The sequence below is a fragment of the Chiloscyllium plagiosum genome, chromosome 32 (assembly GCF_004010195.1).
Source record: "Chiloscyllium plagiosum isolate BGI_BamShark_2017 chromosome 32, ASM401019v2, whole genome shotgun sequence".
Classification (NCBI taxonomy): domain Eukaryota; kingdom Metazoa; phylum Chordata; class Chondrichthyes; order Orectolobiformes; family Hemiscylliidae; genus Chiloscyllium; species Chiloscyllium plagiosum.
The window spans coordinates 21665900-21692473 of record NC_057741.1 but is presented as its reverse complement, the minus strand read 5'-3'; the positions used below and the strand labels follow the sequence as shown (position 1 = coordinate 21692473).

General features: G+C 40.9%; 1 protein-coding gene across 5 annotated transcripts in view; it reads left to right on the top strand.

The window, feature by feature from the left end:
* jade1 (jade family PHD finger 1) overlaps positions 1–26574 on the top strand; it is a 139626-nt gene that overhangs the window by 78691 nt on the left and 34361 nt on the right. For all 5 annotated transcript variants that reach the window (XM_043674206.1, XM_043674201.1, XM_043674202.1 and 2 more), the window contains 4 exons: positions 115–305; positions 8871–9082; positions 18372–18539; positions 20921–21037. In XM_043674206.1, coding sequence (XP_043530141.1) covers positions 115–305; positions 8871–9082; positions 18372–18539; positions 20921–21037 — 688 coding nt within the window. The remainder of the gene's footprint in view (positions 1–114; positions 306–8870; positions 9083–18371; positions 18540–20920; positions 21038–26574) is intronic.

The window sequence follows — 26574 nt, the reverse complement described above, 5'->3', positions numbered from 1 at the left end:
TCTTAACCAAGCCATTGAGAGATTCTAATTTTAAATGTTTTAATTTGCTGTCCGAAGGACAACCCTGATCATAAGGTACGTAAATTGACACTTTTTTTCTCTTTGTATTTGCAGAATTACTGAGGAAAAGGATAAAGCTGTGACATTTGCCAGACCAAGGAAATATATTCACTCCTCTGGTTCTGAGCCCCCAGAGCTTGGTTACGTGGATATCCGCACACTTGCGGAAAGTGTGTGCCGTTATGATCTGGATGACATGGATGTAGCCTGGTTAAACATGCTCAATGAAGAATTTATAGGAATGGGTATGATATTTTTTGGCTAGACTACATGTAAAATAAGGTTGCCACTCGCATGACAGATTTTAAGAATTGCTTTTATTGGAAACTTATAAAAACTATTAACTTCTACAATCTTTAACAGTGTTATTTACTGCCAATGATGTATTTAACTAGGAAGGAAATAAATGAACAAATTTGTTTTTACCAGTTATGGAATGCACATTGTCCAGGATACCGCACAAGTTTCTATCCAGTTTCTTTCATGGATTTGAATGGAATCTCTTATCCAGTGCAGTAATGGGGGAGTATCATAATATCATTGCAGAGGGCTTTTTTAAAAGTGAGTCTTGTCTGTTTTGATTGATGTTAAAGATCCCATGACACTATTGTAAGAAGAATATCCAACATAAAACCAATGCCACGAAAGACAAGTTGACTGGTTATTAGTTTTCGGTGATTACTGCTGCTATGCAGTAAAGTGTGGAATGACTTGGAGCAAAGACATGGTTGCTAAATTTGTAAAGGACATAAAGATAGGTCAGAAACTGGATGTAAGGAAACATAGATGGACATTGGTAGGTTGAGTGAGTGGACACAAGTCTGGCACATGGGTTTTAATGTGAGAATGCGTGAACTTGTTCACTTTGGCAAGAACAATGAAGCAGAGTATTACTTAAATGGAGAATACCTGCAGAATTACAGTTACAGCACAATCAAGGTGATTTAGTGCATGAGTCACAAAATAATAGTAAGAAGATACAACAAGTAATTAAGAAAGCTAATAGAACACTGTCCTATGTTAAAAGAGGAACTGAACATAATTAAAGAATAACATCTTCACTTTTATATGGGGCATTGGTGAATCCAGATCTCAAATATTGTGTGCAATTTTGGTCATCTTGCTTAAGAATGTAAATGCATTGGATGCAGCTGAGAGCAGGTTTATTGGATTGATAACTGGAATGGGTTATCTGATGAGGAAAACCAGGTGTTGTTTCCACTGGCATTTAGAAGAATGAGAGGTGACTTGATTGAAGCACAGAGAGTTCCTAGATTGCGAATTCTGGAATCCATTCACAAAACGAACTGTGCACAAGTCAGATCACAATGCAGGATCGTATAAAGGCACCATTTGTAAGTACAGGAATTGTTCCAGTAACAGCTGTTCAAAATTATACCCTTGTATGGAATTGTTTTCGTAAATTGGCCATTCGTAAGTTGCGTGCCCTCAGTATGTAAGAGCCTGAACAGTCTTGACAAGGTGGAGGTAGAAACATTATAAGTTCTTTAGAGTAAATCCAGAACCAGGGGACAGTGTTTAAAATTTATGGATTGCACTTTTATGACAGAACTTAGAATTTTTTTCTCTGAGAGTTTGTGCAACTTTGGAGCAATTTGCCTCAGGAGGTGGGGGTCATTGAATATTTTTAAGACGGACTAATTCTCTTGCCTGACAGCAATCAATGGTTATTGAAGATAGAAAAGAATATGGAATTCTAAACATGAATAGATCAGCCATGATCCTGAAGTGCCCTGAAGAAGGATTGCACCCAAAATGTTGACTTCTCCACCTCCTGATGCTGCTTGGCTTGCTGTGTTCTGCCAGCCTCCTGCTTGTCTACCTTGGATTCTAGCATCTGCAGTTTTTTTTTTGTCTCTAACCAATGATCTTATTGAATGGCAGAGCAGACTTGAGGGCTAAGTGGCCTGCTCCTGCTCTTGATTCATAAGCTTATATGAATCCATGCCACTCATTCTTGGAAAATTAAATAGTTATCCAATTTGTGCCAGGTTTTAAACAATTTTACGGTGCAAATGTGTTCTGATTAAGAGCGAGACTAAAATGCTTCACTTGGGACTTTTGACTGTTCCAGATAGCAATGTTAAATTCAAACAAGATGAAAGATTACTGTTTTCTTTTGATGTTGCATAGTACAGTGTAAGCATGCTGCACATTATGGAATGAGTGTGTGTGCATGTCAAAGCTACTTTTGATCAAGTGTAAAAAAAGTGGAACCTAACCGCAAAAGGGTGCTTTTTTTTTATTGCAAGGAAACATGGGCAAAGAATTCAATTCCAATCCAGTGTGCCTCCCTGGTCTTATATTTCTTCATGTTGAAATCTCCTTAGTATGCACTCAGCACAGTAATGATGTTAAATTGATGTGGTGTGGTGCAGGATAAATTACAGCTGATAGAGATATTTAATGTTGAGATGTGTGTGACATGAGACGACAGAAACTGTTTAAAGGCTGTTTCTGTCGCAGATCACAGGATAATGCACTGTGCATAATATGGATTTATTTCCTGACTGAATACCAGCAGGGGACTTTGCCAACATGAGTACATAGTGAAAATTTAGCCACAAAAGCATTTTTCTGGCCTCCGGTTTCGTGATTAGAAGATAACTGAGTGGTTCCCAGTTGTTTTTTGTTTGATGTACATTCCCAGCATCATACCTGCAAAGCCAGAGGATTAGCTGTATATGGTAGTTTTACTGTGTGCATGCAGAGAATGTAGTACAGTTTTTCTCCCTTTATAACAGGTTAGTTGTTAGTGAATTACGTTCCTCTAAACATTTCTACAAACCAGACTGGTTAGAGTGTAACAAGCTCATCGTCCTTTGGTCCAGGATAAAATTGGGAATTTCTCAGTTTGTGTTGGCACAGATTAGACTTGGCAAAATTTGACTGTTGTATAGTACATTGTGATCTACATTAGGAGAGCATATATGAGTTTTCGTGACTTTTATTCAGTAAAAATCTTCTAATTGCTTCAATGCTCTGGATGTAGCAGAATAGAATAAAATCCTGTACAATTCTTCTCCAGTTGAAGATGATGTACTAAAAAAAAGTTCTGGTAGTTTGTCAGATGCATTGATAGGTTGTGGATAGGGATTTCTTCAGCCTCAGGCAGTAGTTTCTGAAGCATCGACATGATAGTGGAAATGTAAAGCTAAATTTTACTGGAGACTAAGAGGTAAACTCTGGATTGCTGGTTGTGGATCAGAACAAATCAGCACTGTTTTCTCACTCTAACTTATCCACTGTGCCTCTTATGAAGTGCTGACACGTTGAAAGTGCCAGTATGAGGTTAAGTCAAGGCCTTATCTCCTGTCTCCTTTTGTGTAAAATATCCCATGACAGTAGTTGAAGCTTCCATGCTCCTGGCCCACATTTATCTCTCAACTAGCTCAAGGCTGAGATGGACAGATTTTTAATCAGTGAGGGAATCAAGGATTATGGAGTAAAGACATGAAAGTGGATTATCAGATCAGCTCTCATTGAATGGTGGAGTAGACTTGATGGGCTGAATGGCCTGCTTCTACTCCTATAACTTATGGAGAGGTGTGTGTCTGGCTAGGATACTCTTTAGAGGGTCAGTGCAGATTCAGTGGACCAAATTATCCCATCTTACTGCATATGAGTTGATGCACATATCTCACAAGGATTGAAGAATCACAACAGTACATTATAACAGTGAACAGTGCACACTTCCAGAGCAATTCATTGACTGTGCGGTCCTTTGGGATACCTAGGGTTCGTGAAAGGTGCAAGTTCTTTCTTTCTAAATTCCATGTAATGATCTTCCCATTGATCTGTTGGTCCCAACTCTAGAGATGCTGAGCGAATGCCAGATGTTCTCTTGCAAGAGGAAAATTTGAGAGGAAGCCAGAGAAGCATTCCAACAGTGGCATGGTGGCTCAGTGTCAGCAATGCTGCCTCACAACACCAGGGAGCTGGGTTCGATTCTAACCTTATACTGTCTGTGTGAAATTTGCATATCCTTCCTCCTGTGCTCCGGTTTCCTCCCACAGTCCAAAGATGTGCAGGTTAGGTGGATTGGTCTTGCTAAATTACCCATGGTGTCCAGGAATGTGTCAGTTAGGTGAATTAGCCATGCTAAAAAATTGCCCCTAGAGTCCAGGGACATGCAGTCTAGGTGGATTAGCCATGGGAAATGTGGCATGATGTGGACGGGGAGGTGTGGGTCTAGTTGGGATATTTCTCAGAGGGCCAGTGCAGACTCAGTGGACCGAATGGTCTCTGTCTGCTCTGTAGGGATTCTGAGGACGCCATGTAATCTCCCTAATACAGTGTTCAAGATTGTTGTGAAGACACATGAAAAGAGGGAAAGAAAGTTGTTTAAAGAATGCGGGTCATTGCAAACACCTTAACACTTGCCATGGATACTTCTGTTAATTGTGTGTCATTATGGTTAATATATGAAGGTCAACGATCGCATGTGCTCATGTAATAATTTAAAGAGACATCTACTGGTGTTGGGGTGAAGTTTGAGTTAGGAGGTCTATATTTGAAAGGATTCACTCTGCATAAATCTAAGCTGAGTAAAGGCATGTTGTGATTTCATCCTTCACCAACTAGCTATCGGGTATTTAAAGATGTAGTTGTAGAGGCATTTCACACTTCTTGACAGTTTTCTCCATTTAATATTGTAAATTCCACACACTCTTCTGGAACTGATTACCAGGTCATGGTTCTTTTATGTTTTTGGATTGTTTCATGTGTGCACTGCATTTTTAACATCTGTGAAAGAATGATCTGTTTTCTTAATGCATTGTTTTATATTGGTGACAGCTTTAGTTTTGCTCAATGATAGTTATGACCAGTGCAGCAACAAAATGTAGCTGAATGGATGATTATTAATGAGGTGTGTACCTTGTGAGATGAAAGTTTTGAGCAGCATGTGTTTGGTGGTTTATTGGTGAAATTCTTTATAGGCCTTTGTGACAAATGGTTGCTTGGCAGAAGAACATGTTGAGATGAAATACAAATCGGGAAACCCAAATTCAAATGTGAGCTTCATTTTTTACTGCGTATAATCATCAGTAAACAAAGTTTCAATGCATTGAATCTTCAAACTGTGTTGTCCTCAAGCACTTCCTGAACTGTTGTAAATATTATAAGTTCACATCATTGTTATTTTTCTTAATTACTTTCCTTATGGTGTCTGCAGACACCTTAGGAGGACAGAAATATTCCAATACATTAAGTTCAAGCTTCAAAGCGCACAGGTACTTTTATAATTTTAAAAGAAAGCAAGAAAAAGCCTTACTGTGTCCTGCTCAATCTAACCGTGGCCACCTCCGTATTGTTCTTTACCCCTCCACATTACCTCATGGTCCCTTCATAAACCTGTGCCCCCTCATATCCATGCCAAACTATGGTCTTCCACCTAGCCCTCTATGGCCCTCATTTCTTTCATCCAAGCTAAGTTTCTCAACCCACCCTCCTTTAGCCCCTCATATTCTTCATGTCAAGTTATCTAATGCAAAGATGAAATAAAAAATTTCTTTGTGATTATCGATGGCTTCATTGTATTAAACAACACTCATTGATATCAAAGAAAACCTCAGTTACTGTCTTTAACAACCTTCCTTATTTTCATCCCTTATAGAAACAAGCATCATTAAACTTTATTTGGAGCTGTTAATTAAACTGTGAACTGACAGACATCCTACTGTGCTAACGATAGGTTGTGAAATCAGTCACACAGCATAAACTCTATAATGATGGCATTGAGGCTGATGTCAAAAGGCAGAATGAAATACCAAGCACTTTGAAAAAAAAAGATTTAAGGATGACAACATTTCATTGCCTTAACTACTTGACAGATTTGACAAACATATCCACCTTCATGTCAATTTTTAAAAATCGTAAAAGGCACTTGACTTCTTTCAAAGGGCAGTTGGCTCTCTCAAAGGTTACTCTGGCCCTATTTGAAGGGGTACCCTACCTCACCAACTAACTCTGGCAGCTTTAGGCCTCCTAAAAAATATCAAGTCTGGTGTTTTGGATATCTCACAAGCATTAAGTGAATTTGTTTGAAGACACCTGAATTTTAATTTGTGCAGATGCCTTCATGAACCGTACGTGCAAAGTTCAGTTCCTTGTCCCCTGGTGTGAAAATGGTAAGCGTGGAGTTCAGTGGAGGGGCATCTGGAGTCGGGCCGCTGGTAGCATTTTGGTTCAGCTAGCACACTTTGATACTGTGACAAAAAACTTCAGACTATTGTTCTCTCATAGGAGAAATCTAGGAAACTCAAATGTACGATTTTGAATCGGATATTTTCTGAATACCAACGAGTTTGCGAACCAATAAGACTCAGTAAATTCAAGTGTGTCTGAGCATTGTCCTGTGCACCTGGCATCAGTTCCAGTGATAAGTACTAGTTCATCAACTCACGACAAACAAACAAATCAATGTCCTTGCCCCTTAAGACAGAGAAACGATATAAATAGTTTGCTGCCATCAGAAAGATGCATGTACTGAAACCACGGTAACATAAATGATGTGTTGGAGAGTTAAGTCTTTTCTCATTGACGTGAAAGGGGAAAGGTTGAAGTTACTGTTGCCTTTGTGTATCATGGACGATCCCAGAAATATTCCGGTGCAGAAAGAAGCTGTTTGGCCCATCAAATCCTCCACCGGCCCTTTAAATGAGGATCATTTCCTGGTGTCAATCTCCTGCTTTTTTTCTATATCCTTGAAGGTCATTTTATTCAAGTAAACATCTAGCGTCCTCTTGAATGTCTCAATGAAACCAGCTGCCATTTTCAGGCAATGTGTTCCCTACCCTAACTGCTCACTGAATGTAGGGAGAAAGTGAGGTCTGCAGATGCTGGAGATCAGAGCTGGAAATGTGTTGCTGGAAAAGCGCAGCAGGTCAGGCAGCATCCAGGGAACAGGAGAATCGACGTTTCGGGCATAAGGGCTTATGCCCGAAACGTCGATTCTCCTGTTCCCTGGATGCTGCCTGACCTGCTGCGCTTTTCCAGCAACACATTTCCTGCTCACTGAATGTAAGTGTTTTTCTTTGCTTTACCCTTGTTTCTTTTACAAACCGCTTTCAATCGATGACCTATTGTCCTTGTTCTTTTTGAGAATCCAGCCTGTTCATGATTTTTAAATCCTCTATCATAATAATCTCCTCTCAGCCACTTTCTCTCCAAGAAAAACAGAGCTAACTTTTTAAATCTAGCCTCCTAATTAAAGTTCCTCCTTGCTGGAGTAATTCTTATATATTGCTTCTGTGCTCTCCCCAATGTTTTTACATCCTTCCTCTGATGTGGTGCCCAGATCTGTACACAGTACTCCAGCTGTGGTCTAGTAGGTGTCTTATACATGCTCACCCTTACCTTCTTGCTGTTGTTTTCTGTGCACCTATTAATAAAGCCAAATATGCTTTGCTTAATGCTCTATCCACCTATTATTTCAATAATCTGTGCACATATTGAGCCAGGTCGCTTTGCTCCTTTACTCCCTAAGAATTGAACCTCCTATTTTATATTGCCTTTTCATGTTCTTCCTCCTGAAATGCATCAACTCTCACTCTGATTTGAAACTCATCTACCACCTATTTACCTGTTCTGCTCATTTGCTGATGTCCTTCTAGAGTTCCACTATGTCCTCATTGTTTACAGTTCTTCCAAGTTTTGTGTCATTTGCAAATTTTAAGATATGCTCCCTACACAATGAGATCTAGATCATTAATATCTATCAGGAAAAGTAAGGGTCCCAATACCAATCCCTGGGAATTCCACTACAAGCCTTCCTCCAGTCCAGAAAGCATCCATTGATCATAACTCTGTTTTCTATCACTCAGCCAATTCTGTATCTATGTTGCTACTGACTTTTGATACCACAATATATGATTTTCCTCCATTGTTGTGCGGCACTGTATTAAATGCCTTTTGATGATTATTGAGATTGATTATAAAGATACTTTTGATAATTGAGCAGGCAGGTTCGGAATGTTTGTTGTGACCTAAGGAATGATGAGGAAGGCCGGTGTTGGACTGGGGTGGACAAAGGTAAAAATCACGCAACAGCAGGTTATAGTCCAACAGGTTTATTTGGAAGTACTAGCTTTCGGAGCACTGCTCTTTTGTCAGGTAGCTAGTGGGGCAGGATCATAAGACACAGAATTCTGCCCCACTAGCTACCTGGCAAAGGAGCAGCACTCCGAAAACTAGTACTTCCAAATAAACCTGTTAGACTGTAACCTAGTGTTGTGTAATTTTTAATTGTGAGCTAAGGAAAGCAGAGACAGTTTGTGGAATAATGTCTTCAGAGTTACTAACATATGGAATGGATTGTGACTTAGTACAATGCCTAGAATTGTCTGGGTTTTTTGGAGACTCTTCAAATCAGTCAAGATATCAGATGGGCTGAGACTACACCTTCATGAAAGTTGTCCTCCCATTACATTACACAGGGTTGGGATTTCTACTTTAATATGTTTTTGAATTGTTTTTAGACGGTAGGTTATATTGAAGATCTTGTGACCAATACGATTCATATAAGATTTACTAAAAGTGTACTGTTTTCTCTTTAGTATAAATACCTTTTTAAATAATAATCCATCTCTTGACTGCTAACCCAGATGAAATGAGCCTGCAGCAGTACCATTGATGTCCAATGTGAAGCATTTTGGCCAACTGTTTTGGGGTCGCAAGATCTGGCCAGTGTTGAGCTGGAATGAATGAGAAAATATAAAATTATTAACGGATGGAAAAATGCAAACTGGCACAATATTAATGCAGAATGTTTTGGCTAACTTTGTCAGGGATGGCTGAATTGGATGAATTCACCATGGAGAAAGTCATGGAGGATCTGGAGCGTAGATGTTACGATAACATGAACCATGCCATTGAGAACGAAGAAGGACTAGGAATTGAATACGATGAAGATGTGGTGTGTGACGTGTGCCAGTCTCCAGATGGCGAGGATGACAACGAGATGGTTTTCTGTGACAAATGCAATATATGCGTCCATCAGGTAAGATTGCTAGCACTCCTGCATGGTTCATCTGTTTTACTGAATGAGCACATTCATTCAATTGGAAGATGAGCTTGTAGAAAATAATTGTTGAGCATCATGCTCCTGTAATCAAGCTAAGCATGGAAAATGTATACAGCTAGTATGGTGTTAACTACAGTTCTATGTTTATAATGGTGAACATTTTGAAAACAGCGAGTTGCAGAGGTAGAACAGATAGTGGCTGATCATTCTGCTAACCCTGGTGAGATTCTGTGTCTGTGCACGAAGAATGGACCATTTAGAAGGAGATGCTAGGCTGAAGCAATTCTCAAGATATGTGGCAGTGGCACAGAGTGATTGATTAAAAAAGAGTCAAGCATTTCAGATGTGATGTATTCAAGGATGGAGAGCCAGAGCTATGCCGTGAGAATGTGGATGGTGGGCAGTGTAGAACTGGAATCATGTGGCAGGGTTTTGAGTTTAATTGAAAATAGAAAATGGAAGGCCAGCCCAGCAGGTGTTTTGCACATTCAAATTCAGAGGTGACAATTATTTTAGCATGGCGAAGAATAGACGGTGGCAAGCAATGTTGCAGAGGTAGGAGAAAGTGATCTCAGTGAGATAAGATTTTGGTCTAATTGAACTAAGTCCTAGGATGGTGTAGTTTGGTCCATAAGATATATGAGCAGAATTAAACCACTTGGCCTGTTGAGTCTCTTCTGCTGTTTGATCATGGCTGATAGGTTTCTCCTGCCTTCCCCCTGTAATCTTTGATCCCTTACTAATGAAGAACCTATCTATCTATGTCTTAAATTCAAGCAATGATTTGGCCTATACAGCCCTCTGTGGCAATGAGTTCCATAGATTCACCACCCTCTGGCTGAAGACATTCCTCCTCATCTCAGTTCTAAAGGGTCATCCCTTTACACCTGAGGCAGTGCCTTTTGGTCGTAGTCTCTCCTACTAGTGGAAACATCTGCTCCATTTCCACTCAATCCAAGCCTCTCAGTATTCTGTAAGTTTCAATCCAATCTCCCATCATTCATGTAAATGCCATTGAGTACACATCCAGAGTCCTCAACAACCCTTCATATGACAAGCCTTTCATCTCCGGGATCACTCTTGTGAACCTCCTCTCGGCCCCCTCGAATACCAGCATATTCTTCCTTAGAACTGGGCCCAAAACTGCTCACAATATTCCAGATGTAATCTGACCAAAACCTTACTCAGCTTTAGCAGTGTATTCCTGCTCTTGTATTCTAACCCTCTTGAAATGAATGCTAGTGTTGTGTTTGCTTTCCTAATTGCCAACTGAACCTGCATGCTAACCTTAACAGAATCTAGAACTAAGACTCCTTAATTCCTTTGTGCTTCAGATTTACAAAGTCTTTCTCCATTTAGAAACTAGTCTAGACTGCTGTTCTTCCTACCAAAGTGCACAATCTCATATTTTCCCAGGTTGTATTCCATCTGCCACTTTTTTGCCCCCCTCTGAGCCTGTCAAAGTCCTTCTGTGGTCTTCTTGCTTCTTCAACACTATCTGTCCCTCCCTCTGTCTTTGTGTCATCTCCAAAATTAGCAACAACGCCCTCAGTTCCTTTGTCCAGATCATTAATATATAATGTGAATATGGTCCAACACTAACCTCTGTGGAATTTCACTGGCCACCGGTTGCCATCCTGAAAGAGGAGATAATTGGGTGATAGAGATTGTGGAAATAGCGGGGAAAGGATAATTACCTGTGTCTCTTCCCGATGCTGAGCTAAGCAGATGGTTTGACATTGTAGGGGCAGAGAAGAGGTGGTGGAGCAGTAAAAGTGACCAGTATCAGTGACGTTCTACTTATAGCTGATGTAGCTGAGGAATAGCGATTGCCAAGTTTTGTGCTGTAATTATGGCCCAACATGTCATAGAATCATAGAATCACGACAATGTGGAAGTAGGCCATTTGGCCCATCAAGTCCACACTGACCCTTTGAAGAGCATTCCATCCCGACCCAACACACCTACCCTATCCGTGTAACCCTGCATTCCTCCTGACTAGTTCACCTTGCTTGTACATTCTTGGATACCATGGGGCAATTTCCCATGGCCAATCCACCTAACCTGCACATGTGGACTGTGGGAGGAAACCAGAGCACCCAGAGGAAAGCCATGTGGAGAATGTACAAGCTCCATGCAGAGACAGTTGCCCAAGGGTGGAATCGAACCTTGGTCCCGGGTACTGTCATGCAGCAATGCTAACCACTGAGCGGCCATGCTGCCCACATCCATGTTGTGGATGTAGGTTTGCTTACTGAACTAGAAGGTTCATTTCCAGACGTTTCATCACCCTACTAGGTAACATCTTCAGTAGGCCTCCGGCCGAAGCACTGTTGATAATTCTTGCTTTCTATTTATATGTTTGGGTTTCTTTGGGTTGGTGATTGTATTTCCTGTGCTGATGTCATTTCCTGTGGTGCGGCCATTTCCTAAACTTTTTCTCAAGAGGTGGTAGAAGGGTCTAACTCGATGTATATGTTGATAGAGTTCCAGTTGGAATGCCATGCTTCTAGGACAGGAAATGACATCACATCCGGAAATGACATCAGCATAGGAAATACCATTAACAAACCAAAGAAACCCAAACATATAAATAGAAAGCAAGAATTATCAACAGTGCTTCATCCGGAAACCCACTGAAGATGTTACCTAGTAGGGTGACGAAACGTCTGGAAATAAACCTTCCAGCTCAGCGAGCAAACCTACATCCAGAACCTCAACCTGAGCTACAAGTCTTCTCAAAACTTGCTAACATCCATGTTATGTTAATTCTCACAAACCTTCTCCCACCCCTCTTCAACTAACTCTGTCCATTAGCTAGCAAAGAGGAGAAGCCTATTGAATATGTTGTTAGGGACATTGGATACAATGCTACGTCAGGGGAAGTTAGTACTCATAATTGGTTATGTTCAGATTGATTGGAATGCAAATTTGCCAAGGAGAGTCAATAGAGCCAGAGAACAGAAAGTAGTAGTTAGATGCAGATAGCATGGTCAACTGTACTGCAGGCTGTGGAGTGGATCAGGAGGAACAGAGCATAGTGGCTACAGTGTTGAGGTTGGAAAGCTCTGCTCAATGGATTTGAATGAAGTTTTGGGAGGGATAGGAATGAAGATGGGAGAAAGTGTTCTGTTCCTTGTCTTCATTCCTGCCGTTTTCAATGATCAGTGCCTGTATAGACCCAGGTCCCTTTGCTCTTGAGCATCTTATTTTATGTTGTATTTCAATTTTCATCCGACCAGAATGCATCAATTTACAGTTCTCTAAATGGAACCTCATCTCTCTCCTTCCTGTCCATTCCACTAACTTGTCAGTGTCCTTTTGGAGTTCTGCACTGCCCACCTCACACCCTCCAATTCTTTCAAGTCTTGTGTCAACTGCAAATTTTGAAATTGTCCCCGACAGACCAAGATCTGGATCATTAGTATATATGAAAGGAAAAACAAGAGTCCCACTACCAACCTCTGAGGAACTCCATTACAAATCTTCTGCCAGCCCCAAAAATATCGATTGAGCATTATTCTCTGTTTCCTATTGCTCAGCCAATTTTGTATCCATGTTACCACTATCCATTCATTCCTTGGTTTATGATGTTTCTCATGAGTATCTTGTATGACAGTGCACCGGGCACCTTCTGGAAGTCTATCTATAGTCAATCGTGTCAATACTGCCATGCTTCAAGAATGGTTTTAGACTGTTACTGTAATGTTTTCTTCCTTCTCTCATGGAACAATACAGGATCTAATGTTGAGAGATTTTTCCAACTATCTGGACCATGTCCAGCCAATCCTTGTAATGTTGCAGGATCTGGTAACACGAAGGAAGTTAATGTTTGTTCAAATGTCCTCCCATTGAATCCAGAGAATGTGGTGATGTATTGGTACTGGAACGATCTAGCATTCTTATGTGTCACTAATACAGAGTCAAGGTCTCACTGCAATACATGAGTGTGATGATGACAATGATTTTGTAAGCTAGGACTTCTCTTGACTTGTTGTCAAATACTCACACCTGTAGTTTGTAGAAGATTGAGCTGATGCAGCTGTTCTGGTGGTAGATTTCCTTCTCACTGGTGAGCTTTTGAGGAAGGTGGCTGCCAAGATATGGGAAGTATTCAACCTATTTTCCAATTGAATCATTTATTGTCACATGTATTCAATATAAAATACAGTGAAAAGTGTGTGCCATTGCCATCCATAGACGCCATTCACATTAACTTAGAATAAGATTTTAAAAAACTTGAAGAGAATTCCAACTTTTCCTTCTCAGTTGCTGCAGCCATGTTCCGGCCTTCCCAGTCGATGCCATTGCTACCGCCAGGAGCCAACTCCACGTGAAGTGAATGCCCCGCTCTAGGTTTCACAGGCCAGCCAGCTCTTCAACCAAGTGCCTCCAGAGGCTGTCTCATGTATAGCATATATGGAGGTGGAATATCTGACTGACCAGGTCCGGATTGATATGAGTTTTGTTTTGGCAGAGTTCAAGAATAGGCTCAGTTTCTTGCCTGGAGAATCGAAGTCAGGGATTATTTGCAAATCTGATGCAGAGTGGGCACTGACAAACCAGTCGTCTTGATACTGTATATCATGTATGTTTATGGTGGCCGGTTCAGTTTTGGCATGGTGACTGAGGTTTAAGTGGTTTCCACCTATTTAATACTTGCATCAGAAGGCAATTAGTCCTTGTGATGAGCAACCACTGTTGCCCTTCTAAATCTATTTTAATTTAATTCCTTTCCCACTCTTACCCTCCTGCACTGCCCACGATGAGTTTTGTAATTAATCGATGAAACTGGTCATTTCATTAAAATACTCTTGGGTATTATGCCATAATGATTTCTCTGCACTGCTTCGCTTCCTGTTCATCCCACACATTGGAACCAAGTATAGAGCTTGGCCTCGTTGACAGTAACATGCAATATCCTGCTCACTGACACAAAGTTCTGGTATGGGCACACTTGTATTGAACTTATTGCAGCCCTGGTCCAAACATAGACAACGCAGCTATACTGCAGGGATAAGCTGAGAGTAACTTGACATCAAAGTAGCATTTGACAGAGTATGGTATCAAGGAGCTCAATTAAAACTGTCACAGAACATAAAAAAGTACAGCACAGAACAGGCCCTTGGACCCACGATGTTGTGCTTAGGTCATCATTTGGATCAGTTGGATTGATAGATGGCAAATAACTGTCAGACAGTGATAAGCTCCAACACGAGAGAATCTAGCCATCGCTCCTTAATATTCAGTGGCATTACTATCGCTGAATCCCCCACAATCACCATTCTGAGGGTTACCGTTGAGCAGGAATTGAACTGGATCAGCCACGTTGCCTGCTATGCTATGGCATTTTAAGTGTTCATCTCTATGCTCCTTAAATGCCTCGAGGTTTCCAACCTTTACCATCCTTCTAGGCAGTGAGTTCCATTAAAACCTCAATAATCTATATCTAATAGTCTTCAGATGAGTCCACCACATCCTGTTCACTCATATGTGTTTTCCTTATTTTCATGTTGCTGTGCAAAATCCTGAGCATCTCTACAGCCTTTGAAATCTTTCCTAGGGCTGAGGTCTCTCCAAGAAGATTGCAATTGACTGACTAATTGCAGAGTCTTTGACAGTTGTTATCAGTCTCAGTCCATCATACACTGCCCATGTACTTTTAAGCTGTCATGCTGTTGCAATACAGCTACGTTATGGGTTATATTGCTGGGGAAGTTCAGTCCCAGATGCCTGGCTGCTTCAGCTGGAGACATGAGTTCAAATCCCAGTTGGGCAATCCCAAGTCTGGAAAACTGAGCTACATTTGGGCTGGCCAGGGTGCCGTTTTCAAAGTGTTCAGATGAAACATAAGTGTGAAGTATTGTGAGCAGGGTAGCCATGGACTTGAAGAGGATGCAAGTGGAATGGGGAGATGAGGTTTAATGTGGAGAAATGTGAAGTGTTTCACTTTGGTGGGAATAAGGCAAAGGGGCAGGATAAAATGAAGGCTCCTGTTTTCAAGGGAGTGCTGGATCAGACAGGCCTTGAGGGGTTGGTGGGTGTGAGCTCACAAAGGCAGCAAGAGAAAGTGGTTGAAAAAACACAGAGTCCTGACTTTTAAAATTGGACCATAGAATGCAAGTCTTTCAGCAAATTTGACAGTTCTTTCCAAAATACTGTTTCAACTTCAACTAGATCTTGTGCCAAATTCCAGACTCCACACCTTCACCTTAGGAAGGGTACATTGATCTTGGAGGGAGTACAGTGCAGATTTACAAGAATGATACCTGAACTTCAGGTGTTAAGTTATGAGGAAAGACAATACAAATTAGAAGGGAGTGATATGTTTGAATCTGCAAGATACTAACAAGAAAAGAAAGGGTAGATAAAGGTGAACAATTTCCACTGTTTGGGAGATTCTAGAGCTGGGGGCATAGTCTGTGAGTTAGGGCCGAACCATTCAGGACAATGTTAGGCAGTACTTTTACACACAGAGTGATAGACGTTTGGAATTCTCTTCCACCATCAGCAGTTAATGCTAGATCTGTTATGAATTTTAACTCTGGTACAGCTAATTCTTTTTATTAAGGTATGTGGGCCAAAGGCAGATATATGGAGTTAAGCCAGTAGACAGTTAAGAATGTTATCAAAGGTTACAAAGGGATCTTGATAAATTGGGCCAGTAGGCTGAAGATCAGTAGATGGAGTTGAATTTGGATAAATGCGTGATGTTACATTTTAGTAAGACGATCAAGAGCAGGATTTATACAGTTAATGCTAGGGCCCTGGAAAGTGTTGTCGAACAGAGAGACCTTGGGGTTCAGGTGCATAGTTCCTTGAAAATTGTGTCACAAATGGACAGGGTGCTTAGGAAGACAATTAACATGCTTGCCTTTATTGTTCAGACCACTGAGGATCAGCGTTTGGACATCATGTTGCAGTTGTGCAAGATGCTGGTTCGGCCACTTTTGGAGTACTGTCTACAGTTCTGGTCACCCTACTATAGGAAGAACATTACTAAATTGGAGAGGGTGCAGAAAAGATTTACAAGCATGTTATCGAGATTAGAGGGTTTGACTTAGAAGGAGAGGGTGGATAGGTTGGGATTTCTTTCACTGGAGCGTAAGAGGTTGAGGGATGACCTAAAAAGAGGTTTATAAAATCATGATGGGCATGGATAAGGTGAATAAGAAAGACCTTTTCCCCAAGGATAGGGGAGTTCAAAACCAGGGGGCCTATTTTGTAAGGTGAGAGGAAAAAAATTTAAAAGGGACTTGAGCAGATTTTCACACAGAGGATAGTTTGTATGTGGAAAGAACTGCCATAGAAAGTAGTAGATGCAAGTACAGTTACAACATTTAAAAGCGATTTGGGCAGGTACGTGAACAGCAAAAGTTTAGAGGGATATGGGCCAAATGCAGACAAGTGGGACAAGATTAGTTGGGAAACCCGGTTGGCATGGACAAGTTGGACTGAAGGGTCTGTTTCCATGCTGTGTGACTGTGACTATGTGAGAATATAAATCAAAACTGCAGTAGGTCAGAGGCTAGGAATTCTGCATCAAGTAACTGACAACCTTGTGGCAATTTACCATCTACAAAACATAAATCAGGATTGTGATGGAGTACTCTCCACCTACCTGGATAAACAGCTCCAAACACTGTTGAGATGCCCAGCATCATCCAAGGCAAAGCTACCCGTTTGATTGGCACCCCATCCACTACTTCACATATTCACACTTTCACCTGTAACACACAGTGTCAGCAGTGTGTACCATCCGCAAAAGTACATTGCAGCAACTCAGCAAGGCTTCTTTATCGGTACCTTCCAAACCCACAACCTCTACCACCTGTAAGTCAAGGGTAGCAGATGCACACTGGTACCTGTACGTTTCCCCTTCAAGGCCCACACCACCCTGAAGCAGAACTATATTATTATGCTTTCACTGTCACTCAGTCAAAATCCTGCAACCCCCTTCCTAATGTCTCTGTGGGTGTTCCTACATCCCAAGGACGACATTCGTTCAAGAAAGCAGCTCACCACTACCTTCTCAAGGGCAATAAGTGATAGACAATAAATGCTGACTCAACTGTTGACAACCACATTCCATGAACTAATTAAAATAAAGCAAAGCAAGTCAGAAAAGAGTCATGCTAATTGTCTTTACAATTTAGCATTCCCGGTTGATGTTAGGAGATTTTTTAAGAGATATTATAGAATAGACAGTTTGATGCAAGCGTCTCTGTGACTGGCCTACAAGAGAAATTAGACATCAGTGGATTTTACTGTTGATCAGGTTTACTCATACTAACAGTGGTATAAGTTATAATTATGAGATTTTATATTGCTGTGTGTTTGTGTACACATCGTCTGTTGGAGAAAACAAAGTGGGGATCATTTTTCAGATCTGAATGACAATATTTTAACTTTATTTGATGTTATCAAAATACTGCAAACATTTTATTAATGAGAGTTGACAGTGTGGTGCTTGAAAAGCACAGCAGGTCAGGCAGCATCCGAGGAGCAGGAGTATCGACGTTTCAGGCATAAGCCCATCATTATGATTCCTGATGAAGGGCTTATGCCTGAAACGTCGATTCTCCTGCTCCTTGGATGCTGCCTGACCTGCTGTGCTTTTCCAGCAACACACTCTCGATTCTGATCTCCAACATCTGCAGTCCTTTTTATTAACCAGCACCTATGAGACCTGGAATGTACTGGTCGATCAGATATTCCAGTTGACCAAGAGGTCCACATAATCAATGTAAAAACATGCACTAAGTAACACAAACATAATGCAGGAGGTATCCTTTATTTACAGCATAAATCATTCGAATAATTCAAACTTTGCCTTAAAAAAAGACCCTTCATGCTCGCACCCTCAACTGACTACTCGGACATCGTGGAGGTCGTGATAATACACTTCAGATATATAATTTTAGCTGGTTTATGGAGGGTGTTGGTTAAAACAAAGTTTGCTGAAGATTTCTGGGGGTGAAAGTCAGTAGTTGATCATCAGAATTTGCAGATGATCATCTAATGATATGTAACCTTGAGCTAAGGAAATGTGCTATGTCCTCCTGTGTTTCAGTATAAAAGAATGGAACTGGGAAACGTTTTATAAGCATTTAAATACATCCACATGGAGACAAGTCTAATAATTGTCATGACTTTCACGCAACATATAACTGATTGGGTGTGACTAGGAGGCATAGGGATCTGAAAGTTTGGCAGAACCAGTCATCACTGTGTGTATTGAGTATTCTTTGTGCATTTATTGTAGGCTTGTTATGGAATTCTGAAAGTTCCGGAAGGCAGTTGGTTATGTCGGACTTGTGCGCTTGGTGTCCAGCCCAAGTGTCTGCTTTGCCCTAAGAAAGGTGGAGCAATGAAGCCAACCCGCAGTGGGACAAAGTGGGTTCACGTGAGCTGTGCTTTATGGATCCCTGAGGTAAGGCACGAAACATTGCATTGCCCTTGGTGGAATGTATAATAGGTTGTCACTTTTCTTGACGGGGGAAAGAAATGCACTCTGGTGATCAAAGTAGTTCAAGTAGGCAAATTTAAAATGATGGCATTGATATAAAACTAAAGTATGCCCTTTTCCGATAGCAGAGCGTTTTAAAAAGTGGGTCTGGGTGGGTGTGTGTAAGTAGTAGTTGTTAATATTCAAAGACATTCGGAATTCAGTATTGAAATGTACTGAATGTTGTCATATATATCACAATGCTCCATTTCGCTCATAACAATGATAAAACAATTTAAGGATGGCATATTATTTTAAAGGTAAAAATTGATCTTAGAATTTCATCTTGTGATGGCACTCCAATTGTTTCAAAAGAAGTGAGTTGCTCCTGCTTCTTTGTATGGATATAAATTATAAAAATATCCTAGCACTTCTGAGTAACTTAGAGTGCCATTCCTAAGAGCCTGAAAACATGACTTAATCTCCGAGTTGAAAAATGCTGGAAAAGTGCAGCAGGTCAGGCAGCATCCGAGGAGCAGGAGAATTGACGTTTCGGGCATAAGCCCTTCTTCGGTTGAAAAATCAATGGCGAGCTCAGCCACCTTACTGACAACTGTCTCTCAGCAGTTTAATGCTGGGAGCCATGCTACATCCTTTAAGGTGAGACTTAAGCTTCGGTCTTAGGCAGATAGTGGGCAATCAGATGGCTAGCAGGTGTGTAGTCTCAACAGCACCAGGTGGGAGTGTGGACACTGCTGGGATTATTGTTGGTCCCAATGGAGAGGAGCAGCACCTTAAGGCAAGTCTGGGGTATTGCTGGGGCCAGACCAGTTTGCAACCCCTTCCCCCACAATCTTTCAACCCGATGTGGGGGGTAGCGTCAGACGGGTGTGCAGCAGGCAACCACCTGCTGGATTTTATGAACCCCACCCCTTTCTGGCAGATCTAGAAAGCGCAAAATCCAGATCTAGGTCTCAAATCCAACTTTAGAGGAATTAATCTGTCGTAGCTGTGAAAAGGGCACGGAGAGAAAAGTGTGAGCAAGGATTTGTCAACACAAGCCTGCCGCAGTCCTCTGTTCTTCCTCCTTGTAGTCGACTTGCCATAGGTTTCTAATTCAAACCTTTGTAGCTCACACAAAGGAACCTGTGACTACATCCAGTTGAATTGATCTGAAGTAATTTCATCAGCAAGTTGTGGTCCAATGAGATGGTTGACCACCTGTTATATTGTGGCCATTTGCGATTCTAAGGCTGTGAGAGCTTGGAAGTTTACAAGAAATTGAATCTCCAGTTCCAAGTAAATTTTTACCGGTACACAGTAATGTGGATTCTTTGCAGATTAAGTACTGTTAGTAGTTTCTGGAGAAGCGGAAGTGTTTGCAACTGTGTCTAGTGAAAATGTGGCGCACAGCATATCAGCATGTGCAGGAGAAATGTATTTTAGCCCACAACAATTTCACTTAATCTTGTGTTCTGTGTCTCTATGACCTGCCCCGGGCAAGAGAATGGTAGGTAGTGAGTGCCCAGTGTCTGCTATTGGGTAACCAGTTGAAGTATTGGATGCTGGCCTGGGCTAAGTCTTGTTCATTTATCTTCTTTCTATCGGGAAACACCCAGCCTCTAAACAGCATCCTCTGGACCGCGTGACAGTGATTGAAAGCTGGTTCGCTTTCTCCTCCATATCGTGTGGCTGCAGCAATACTCTCTAAATTCAATTACAGTTTATTAGTACCAGCTTGCACTACAGCTACTTAGCCTGTGTCCTTGTTAGAGAGACAAGATCCAGATGTGAGCATTCGCAGTATCTCATCCAACCATTTAAAGATCTGCTGGGTGTAAAAAGTAGTACTGGAACCAGGTAATCTGTCTGCATCTTAAAGTGTTCTTTTTAGTGGTTACTCCTGTGCTTTTTTAATGTAGAGTTTTTTTCCCAATATAAATGTCTGTAAATATGCCAATGCTCCAATATTTGGAGAATGCTGCTTTATGATTAAGGAGGAGCGTGAGTAGAAGCAGGTACTTGGCTTTAGAGCCAATAACCGGAAGAATGTTGGCTATAGTCAACTTGGTAATGCATTCAGTCCATTCACAGTGAATTATTCTAGCTGGATTATATTCAGAATAACAGTCACAAGCTGAAATCAAGATGGACTTGTTTTTAAGTTTGTTCTCCCAGGTTTGGAAGTCTCAAATAAAATGCTCCCATTGTTTTGCTTTCCAACTAAAGAGCCTCGATGATGAGATAAAGCAATATTTCTTACACTGGTGAATTTGCTATGTCGCTCCCTGTAGCGATCTTTGCCTATGATGTTTCAAAAATAAAATTCAGTCTGGTTTGATTTACAAAACTTCTGTTTACTTCAGGTTAGCATAGGATGCCCAGAAAAGATGGAGCCCATCACAAAGGTCTCCCATGTCCCTGCCAGCCGATGGGCATTAGTGTGCAGCCTGTGTACCGAGAAGACTGGAGCCTGTATACAGGTTTGGAACAAAATCACTTTATAGCAGTTTTTCACCTAATGGTGTCACGTTACGTGATGATATGATTTAATAAGCAATACAATCTCATTAAATGAGAGCTGTTTTGTATTGAGATTTGAGACAAACAGAAATGATTGTTAAAATGCTACACAAATGGTAACTTCATTGTCTTAGCCTTTGATAGCTATCAGGCTGTATTGATTGTCTGAAAAGTAAAGGATTAGTTGACTAAACTTCAGCATATTTATAGAAATTTTGTTAAACTGATTCACATTGTTCAGTTAGTTCAGTTAAATTCTCAGCATATTTACAAATAGGCAGATTCAAATGATTATTAGCTATGGGCTGTCTTGATATGTGCATTTGGACAATGAGTTGTTCAGGCCAACATAGCCCAGACTCCATCTTCTCATTGTTTGACATCCTGTAATGGTGACCATGATTGTTGTAAAATCCTCATCTGGTTCACCCATGTTCTTTAGGGAAGGAAATCTGCCATCCTTACTCAGTCTAGTCTGTATGCAACTCCAGACCAACAGCACTGCAGCTAACTCTTAACTTCCCTTTGAAAGCCACTCAGTTGAAGGGCAAGCAAATCCTGAATCCCATGAATGAACAAAGATGGAAAAAAGCACTATATTATCATTCTTGTATTTTTTCCAAAGCCTTTATAATCTTACTTTTTATACGAATATGCCACCTGGAACTGCTCACGGTACTCCCGAGTGTAACCTGATCAAGTTTGATATACATCCAGCACTTTTGTCCAGCTACCCTTTACCTCAGCTGGCTGCTTTTATCTTGCAGTCAACTGTCTACCCATTCTTCTGCTTGTCCCCTCAATTCATGAGCTCTGTCCTAATTCATTACGTGTTACATGGTTTTGTACCAAAGGTTTTGGCGAAATCTAATCTCAATACATCTCCTGTATTATCCTCATCTGATCTCTGTTCACTCTTCAAGTAATTTAATCCTATACATTGGTGAGACAGGCCGCCTACTTGCAGAACATTTCAGAGAATACCTCTGGGACACCCGCACCAACCAACCCAACCGCCCCGTGGCTCAACACTTCAACTCCCCCTCCCACTTCGCCAAGGACATGCAGGTCCTTGGCCTCCTCCATCGCCAGACCATGGCACACGACGCCTGGATGAAGAGCGCCTCATCTTCCGCCTAGGAACCCTCCAACCACAAGGGATGAATGCAGATTTCTCCAGCTTTCTCATTTCCCCTCCCCCCACCTTTTCTCAGTCCCAACCCTCAGACTCAGCACCGCCTTCTTGACCTGCAATCTTCTTCCCGACCTCTCCGCCCCCACCCCCTCTCCGGCCTATCACCCTCACCTTAACCTCCTTCCACCTATCGTATTCCCAACGCCCCTCCCCCAAGTCCCTCCTCCCTACCTTTTATCTTAGCTTGCTTGGCACACCCTCCTCATTCCTGAAGAAGGTCGATTCTCCTGTGCCTTTGATGCTGTCTGACCTGCTGCGCTTTTCCAGCAACACATTTTTAAACTCTGATCTCCAGCATCTGCAGTCCTCACTTTCTCCAAGTAATTTAATCAGTTTGGTTGTGCCTTATTTTCCCTTTTGAAATCCAGGCTAAATATTTATAATTTATTTTTGGTTTCCAGATTTTTATTTACTTTCTCCTTTGGTCAGGAATACATTTTTTTTCTGTTGGCCTTTTGTTCCTGCAGCATGTTCTGTCTCCCTCTTTAAATATATTTGTAAAGTTAGTTACCTGCCAGTCATTTGACCCTGCATTACTTTGAAACAAAATATTTGACAGTAGTCCTATTTGGAATGTGTTTATCCCAAACTTTATTCAACATAGTTTTAATTGTTTCATATTGTTTTTCAATATTTTTGCTCATTTATTTTTGACAAGTTCTATTCTTCCTTGATATCATCATCTTTCCAAATTATTGTCTTGTTTTTATCCTGTTTGTTCTATTCTGTTACAATGTTAAACCTTATTATAATACGATTATGACTGCCTGGATATTCATCTTTTTTAATTCTATTCCCTGCTCTGGTTTATTACCCATCTTGATCCAATGTTGTTTTATGGCAGGGATTAAAGCATGAATGGACAGATAGATAGACCAGAAAGAGAACACAGGTCAAAGCCTTTTAATCAAATTACTGTCCTCCATTCTTCAGTACTGTGTACAATTGATTGGAGCCATTTATTGCTGTTCAGTCGCATTTTAAGTTACAATCTTGTTTCGCCCAATAGAAAATACATGTTGTGATTTTTGACTTGTATTGACACTACGTTTATGTATGCAAGCTCATTTTAATTAATAATCTAGTTCATGGCCAAAGGTTGGTTCCATGGTAATTTTTATGCAGATTTGGTTTGGTGTTTCAGTCAACAGGGGACTACTTTGGTTCAGATTTAAATCACCTAAAAAGAAATAAAGCATTCCCTTTGTTTTGCTATCCAGTTAATCATTGTTGACATTGACAGCCCATGTATGCTGTCTTGTTTGAAGGATTGTCTTCTAGGCATTTCTAATATGGGTTGTTAACATTTTAATAATGTTCAAATACTTTACATTCTGAATGTACCTGGATAACATAATAATTTACTGTTTTAGCCGCCAATGCAGAGGTCAATGCTGAAAACCAGTTTAAAGTGCTGGTGTCTGGGGAATTAACATACAGTATTGAACAGCAATGTAAGACTGTTCATGCCTGGTTTACAGAACGTCTTAAAATTTAAAGGAGGGGAGTTGGTGAAAGTCTTCTCTGCTTTAGGATCCTTTGCAAAGTGAGTTTGGGTGGTCTTGAGACAAGGTAGGATATAAGCCAATAGGACTGAATTTCCCCCTGTTCAAAACTGGGGGATGATTAATGGAAATAAATGCCACATTGGTAGAGCATTCTGGTGTTGAAGCTGAGGCACTTTAAGGCAGATTAGAAGGAGTTTTCATCTGCATCTGTCTCTTATCACCTTGTGGCTAACACTGAATACCTTAAATGGAAAGAGGTCCAATTCCTATTATTAATATTCTTTACATTTTGTAAAAGATACAGAGGGAGGAAGCTTAATTTAAATCTTCTGATACTTTTGTTGAGTTAAGAATGTTAAATAATCGTAATGTTTTTGGAATATTGTTATCTTAATTTGTGATTAGCTGAACAGGGCAAATTAAGAAACTTCCTAATTTGATCCTGATTTTTGGTGTTAGTAATTCTCAGCTGGTGTGGCTATAGGGCAGTACAATTGAATAGCTTCAGTAGCTCTTAACTGGAGAGGAGTAAATATGACAGCTGTTGCTTCTTACCAATATTGACTGATGCTTACTAGGGTGTCGATGAATGAACAGCTACGAGGACAGGATTAGAATTCAGGCTTGTCTGTACTCGCTCCTACAACAGTTGTAAAGCACATTGACACTCATTGACTAGACTCTCATGACTACTGGGAATCTGGGTGTCTGGGTTAGCCTGAACAAGATAGGCCAAATGATCCCCTTCTGTGTTGTATTATTTCTCTGGTTTATTACGAGCATCGATGGTGACTTGGATGGATACTGCTGTCTCATTACCATTCTTGTGGAAACGTACTGTGTGAAGGAGTCAACATTTATTTAAAGAAGAGGAGGGAACAGGGTGAATGAGCTAACAGTCGTCTTGCTGTTGTTGATGGCCTGTTTGAGCCTGGCAATGGGGAGGTGGATTAGTTTGACAGTAGTTTAAGTCAACGGTTAGAACATCATTAAAGTTGTCGAAGGATTGCCAGTGAACGATTACATCCCCCATTGCAGCGGTGTTATAAAAGTGAAAAATGAAGGTAGCTGCGTTCAAAACTTACAAACAAGGGATACGCTGCTGAAAGTAAATGTAATTTGACCTAGTAATAATTTGAGGGTGTGAGTGTTTCTCAGTTTTCTTGCAGGGATTGAATGGGAAAGAGGTCTGGACTAGGAGTGAGAGAACCAAAGAAACATATAGCACAGATGCAGGCTATGTACACGATGGGCCGAATGGCCTTCCCCTGAGCCATCTCTTTGATAAAGTTATCTAATAAGTCTCATTCCCCTGTGATTCCTCATTTTCACTCCAGTTTGTTTATCCTATTAGATACTTCTCAATCTGCAGCCACCATCCTTTTGTGGCAGCTTATTGAATGGCTCCTGGATATCCAAATACACCGCATCTACCAATTCCCTTTTATCCACTCTATTTGTCATATCCTCAAAGAATTCTAGCTAATTTGCTAAACATGTTATTGCTTTCTCAAATCCACGTTGATTCTGATGGTGTTAAGCTTTGCTAACTGTCCTGCCCAGTCTTCCTCCATAATGAGTGGACTCCAGCACCCAACAGACGTTGGACTAACTGGTCTGTAATTTCCTGCTTTTTGTATTCCACCTTTCTTGAACAGGGGCAACACATGAAATTGTCATAACTTGCTGTCTGTGTTCCACTCCCCTTTGTTTTTACCAATTAATCTTAAATCTCTGATTTCTGAGGTGGATCTACCTGCCAATGGATGCTGTTGCTCTTTATTTTCTCAGTCAAAACTTTTTTTTATGTTGGATAGCTCTCTTAAATCTCTACCTAACCATTTACTTTCTGAAGGAGCAGTCCTAAAATTTCTATGAACTGATTGAATATCTGAAGCTCCTTATCCCTTGTGCCACAATTTGTTGCATCCTCTAGAGGATCCCAAACTGTCCCGTATAGATTTGTGCACAGTGCTCCAGACTAACCTGTAATTTATAAAGGTTTAACATGATTCCCTTGATTTTTCACTGTATGGCTCTATTCTTGAAGCTAAGTATCCCAGATTTTTGCATTTTCAACATGCCATTCCTCCTTCAAAGGTTTCTATTGATCAAGCTGCCCAATTTTGTTGTATTCTTGGCATGAGTGTCACTGACAAGGCCACCATTTATTGCCCATCTGTGAATGCCTTTGAGAAGGTTGTGGAAAGCAACTGCCTTGCTCTGCTGCAATCATGTTCTGTCTGTATATCTGTTCGGAAGGGTGTTTCAGGATTTCTGAGCCAAGCACAGTGAAGGAGTGGTTATGTAGTTCCAAATGTGTGCTTCAGAGAAATCCCCAGCTGTGTTTCTGTATGTCTACTGACTTTGCTCTTCAAGATAATAGAGGCCACTGCTTTGAAAGGTTCTGTCGAAGGAGTCTTGTGGAGTTGCTGCAGTGCATCTTGTAGGTGGTGGAAGAGGTGAATGTTTAAGATGTTGGATGGGCGTGTTGATTAAATGGGTTATAGACAATAGACAATAGGTGCAGGAGTAGGCCATTCTGCCCTTCGAGCCAGCACCACCATTCATTATGATCATGGCTGATCATCCTCAATCAGTATCCTGTTCCTGCCTTATCCCCATAACCCTTGATTCCACTATCCTTAAGAGCTCTATCCAACTCTTTCTTGAAAGTATCCAGAGACTTGGCCTCCACAGCCTTCTGGGGCAGAGCATTCCATACACCCACCACTCTCTGGGTGAAGACGTTTTTCCTCAACTCTGTTCTAAATGGCCTACCCCTTATTTTTAA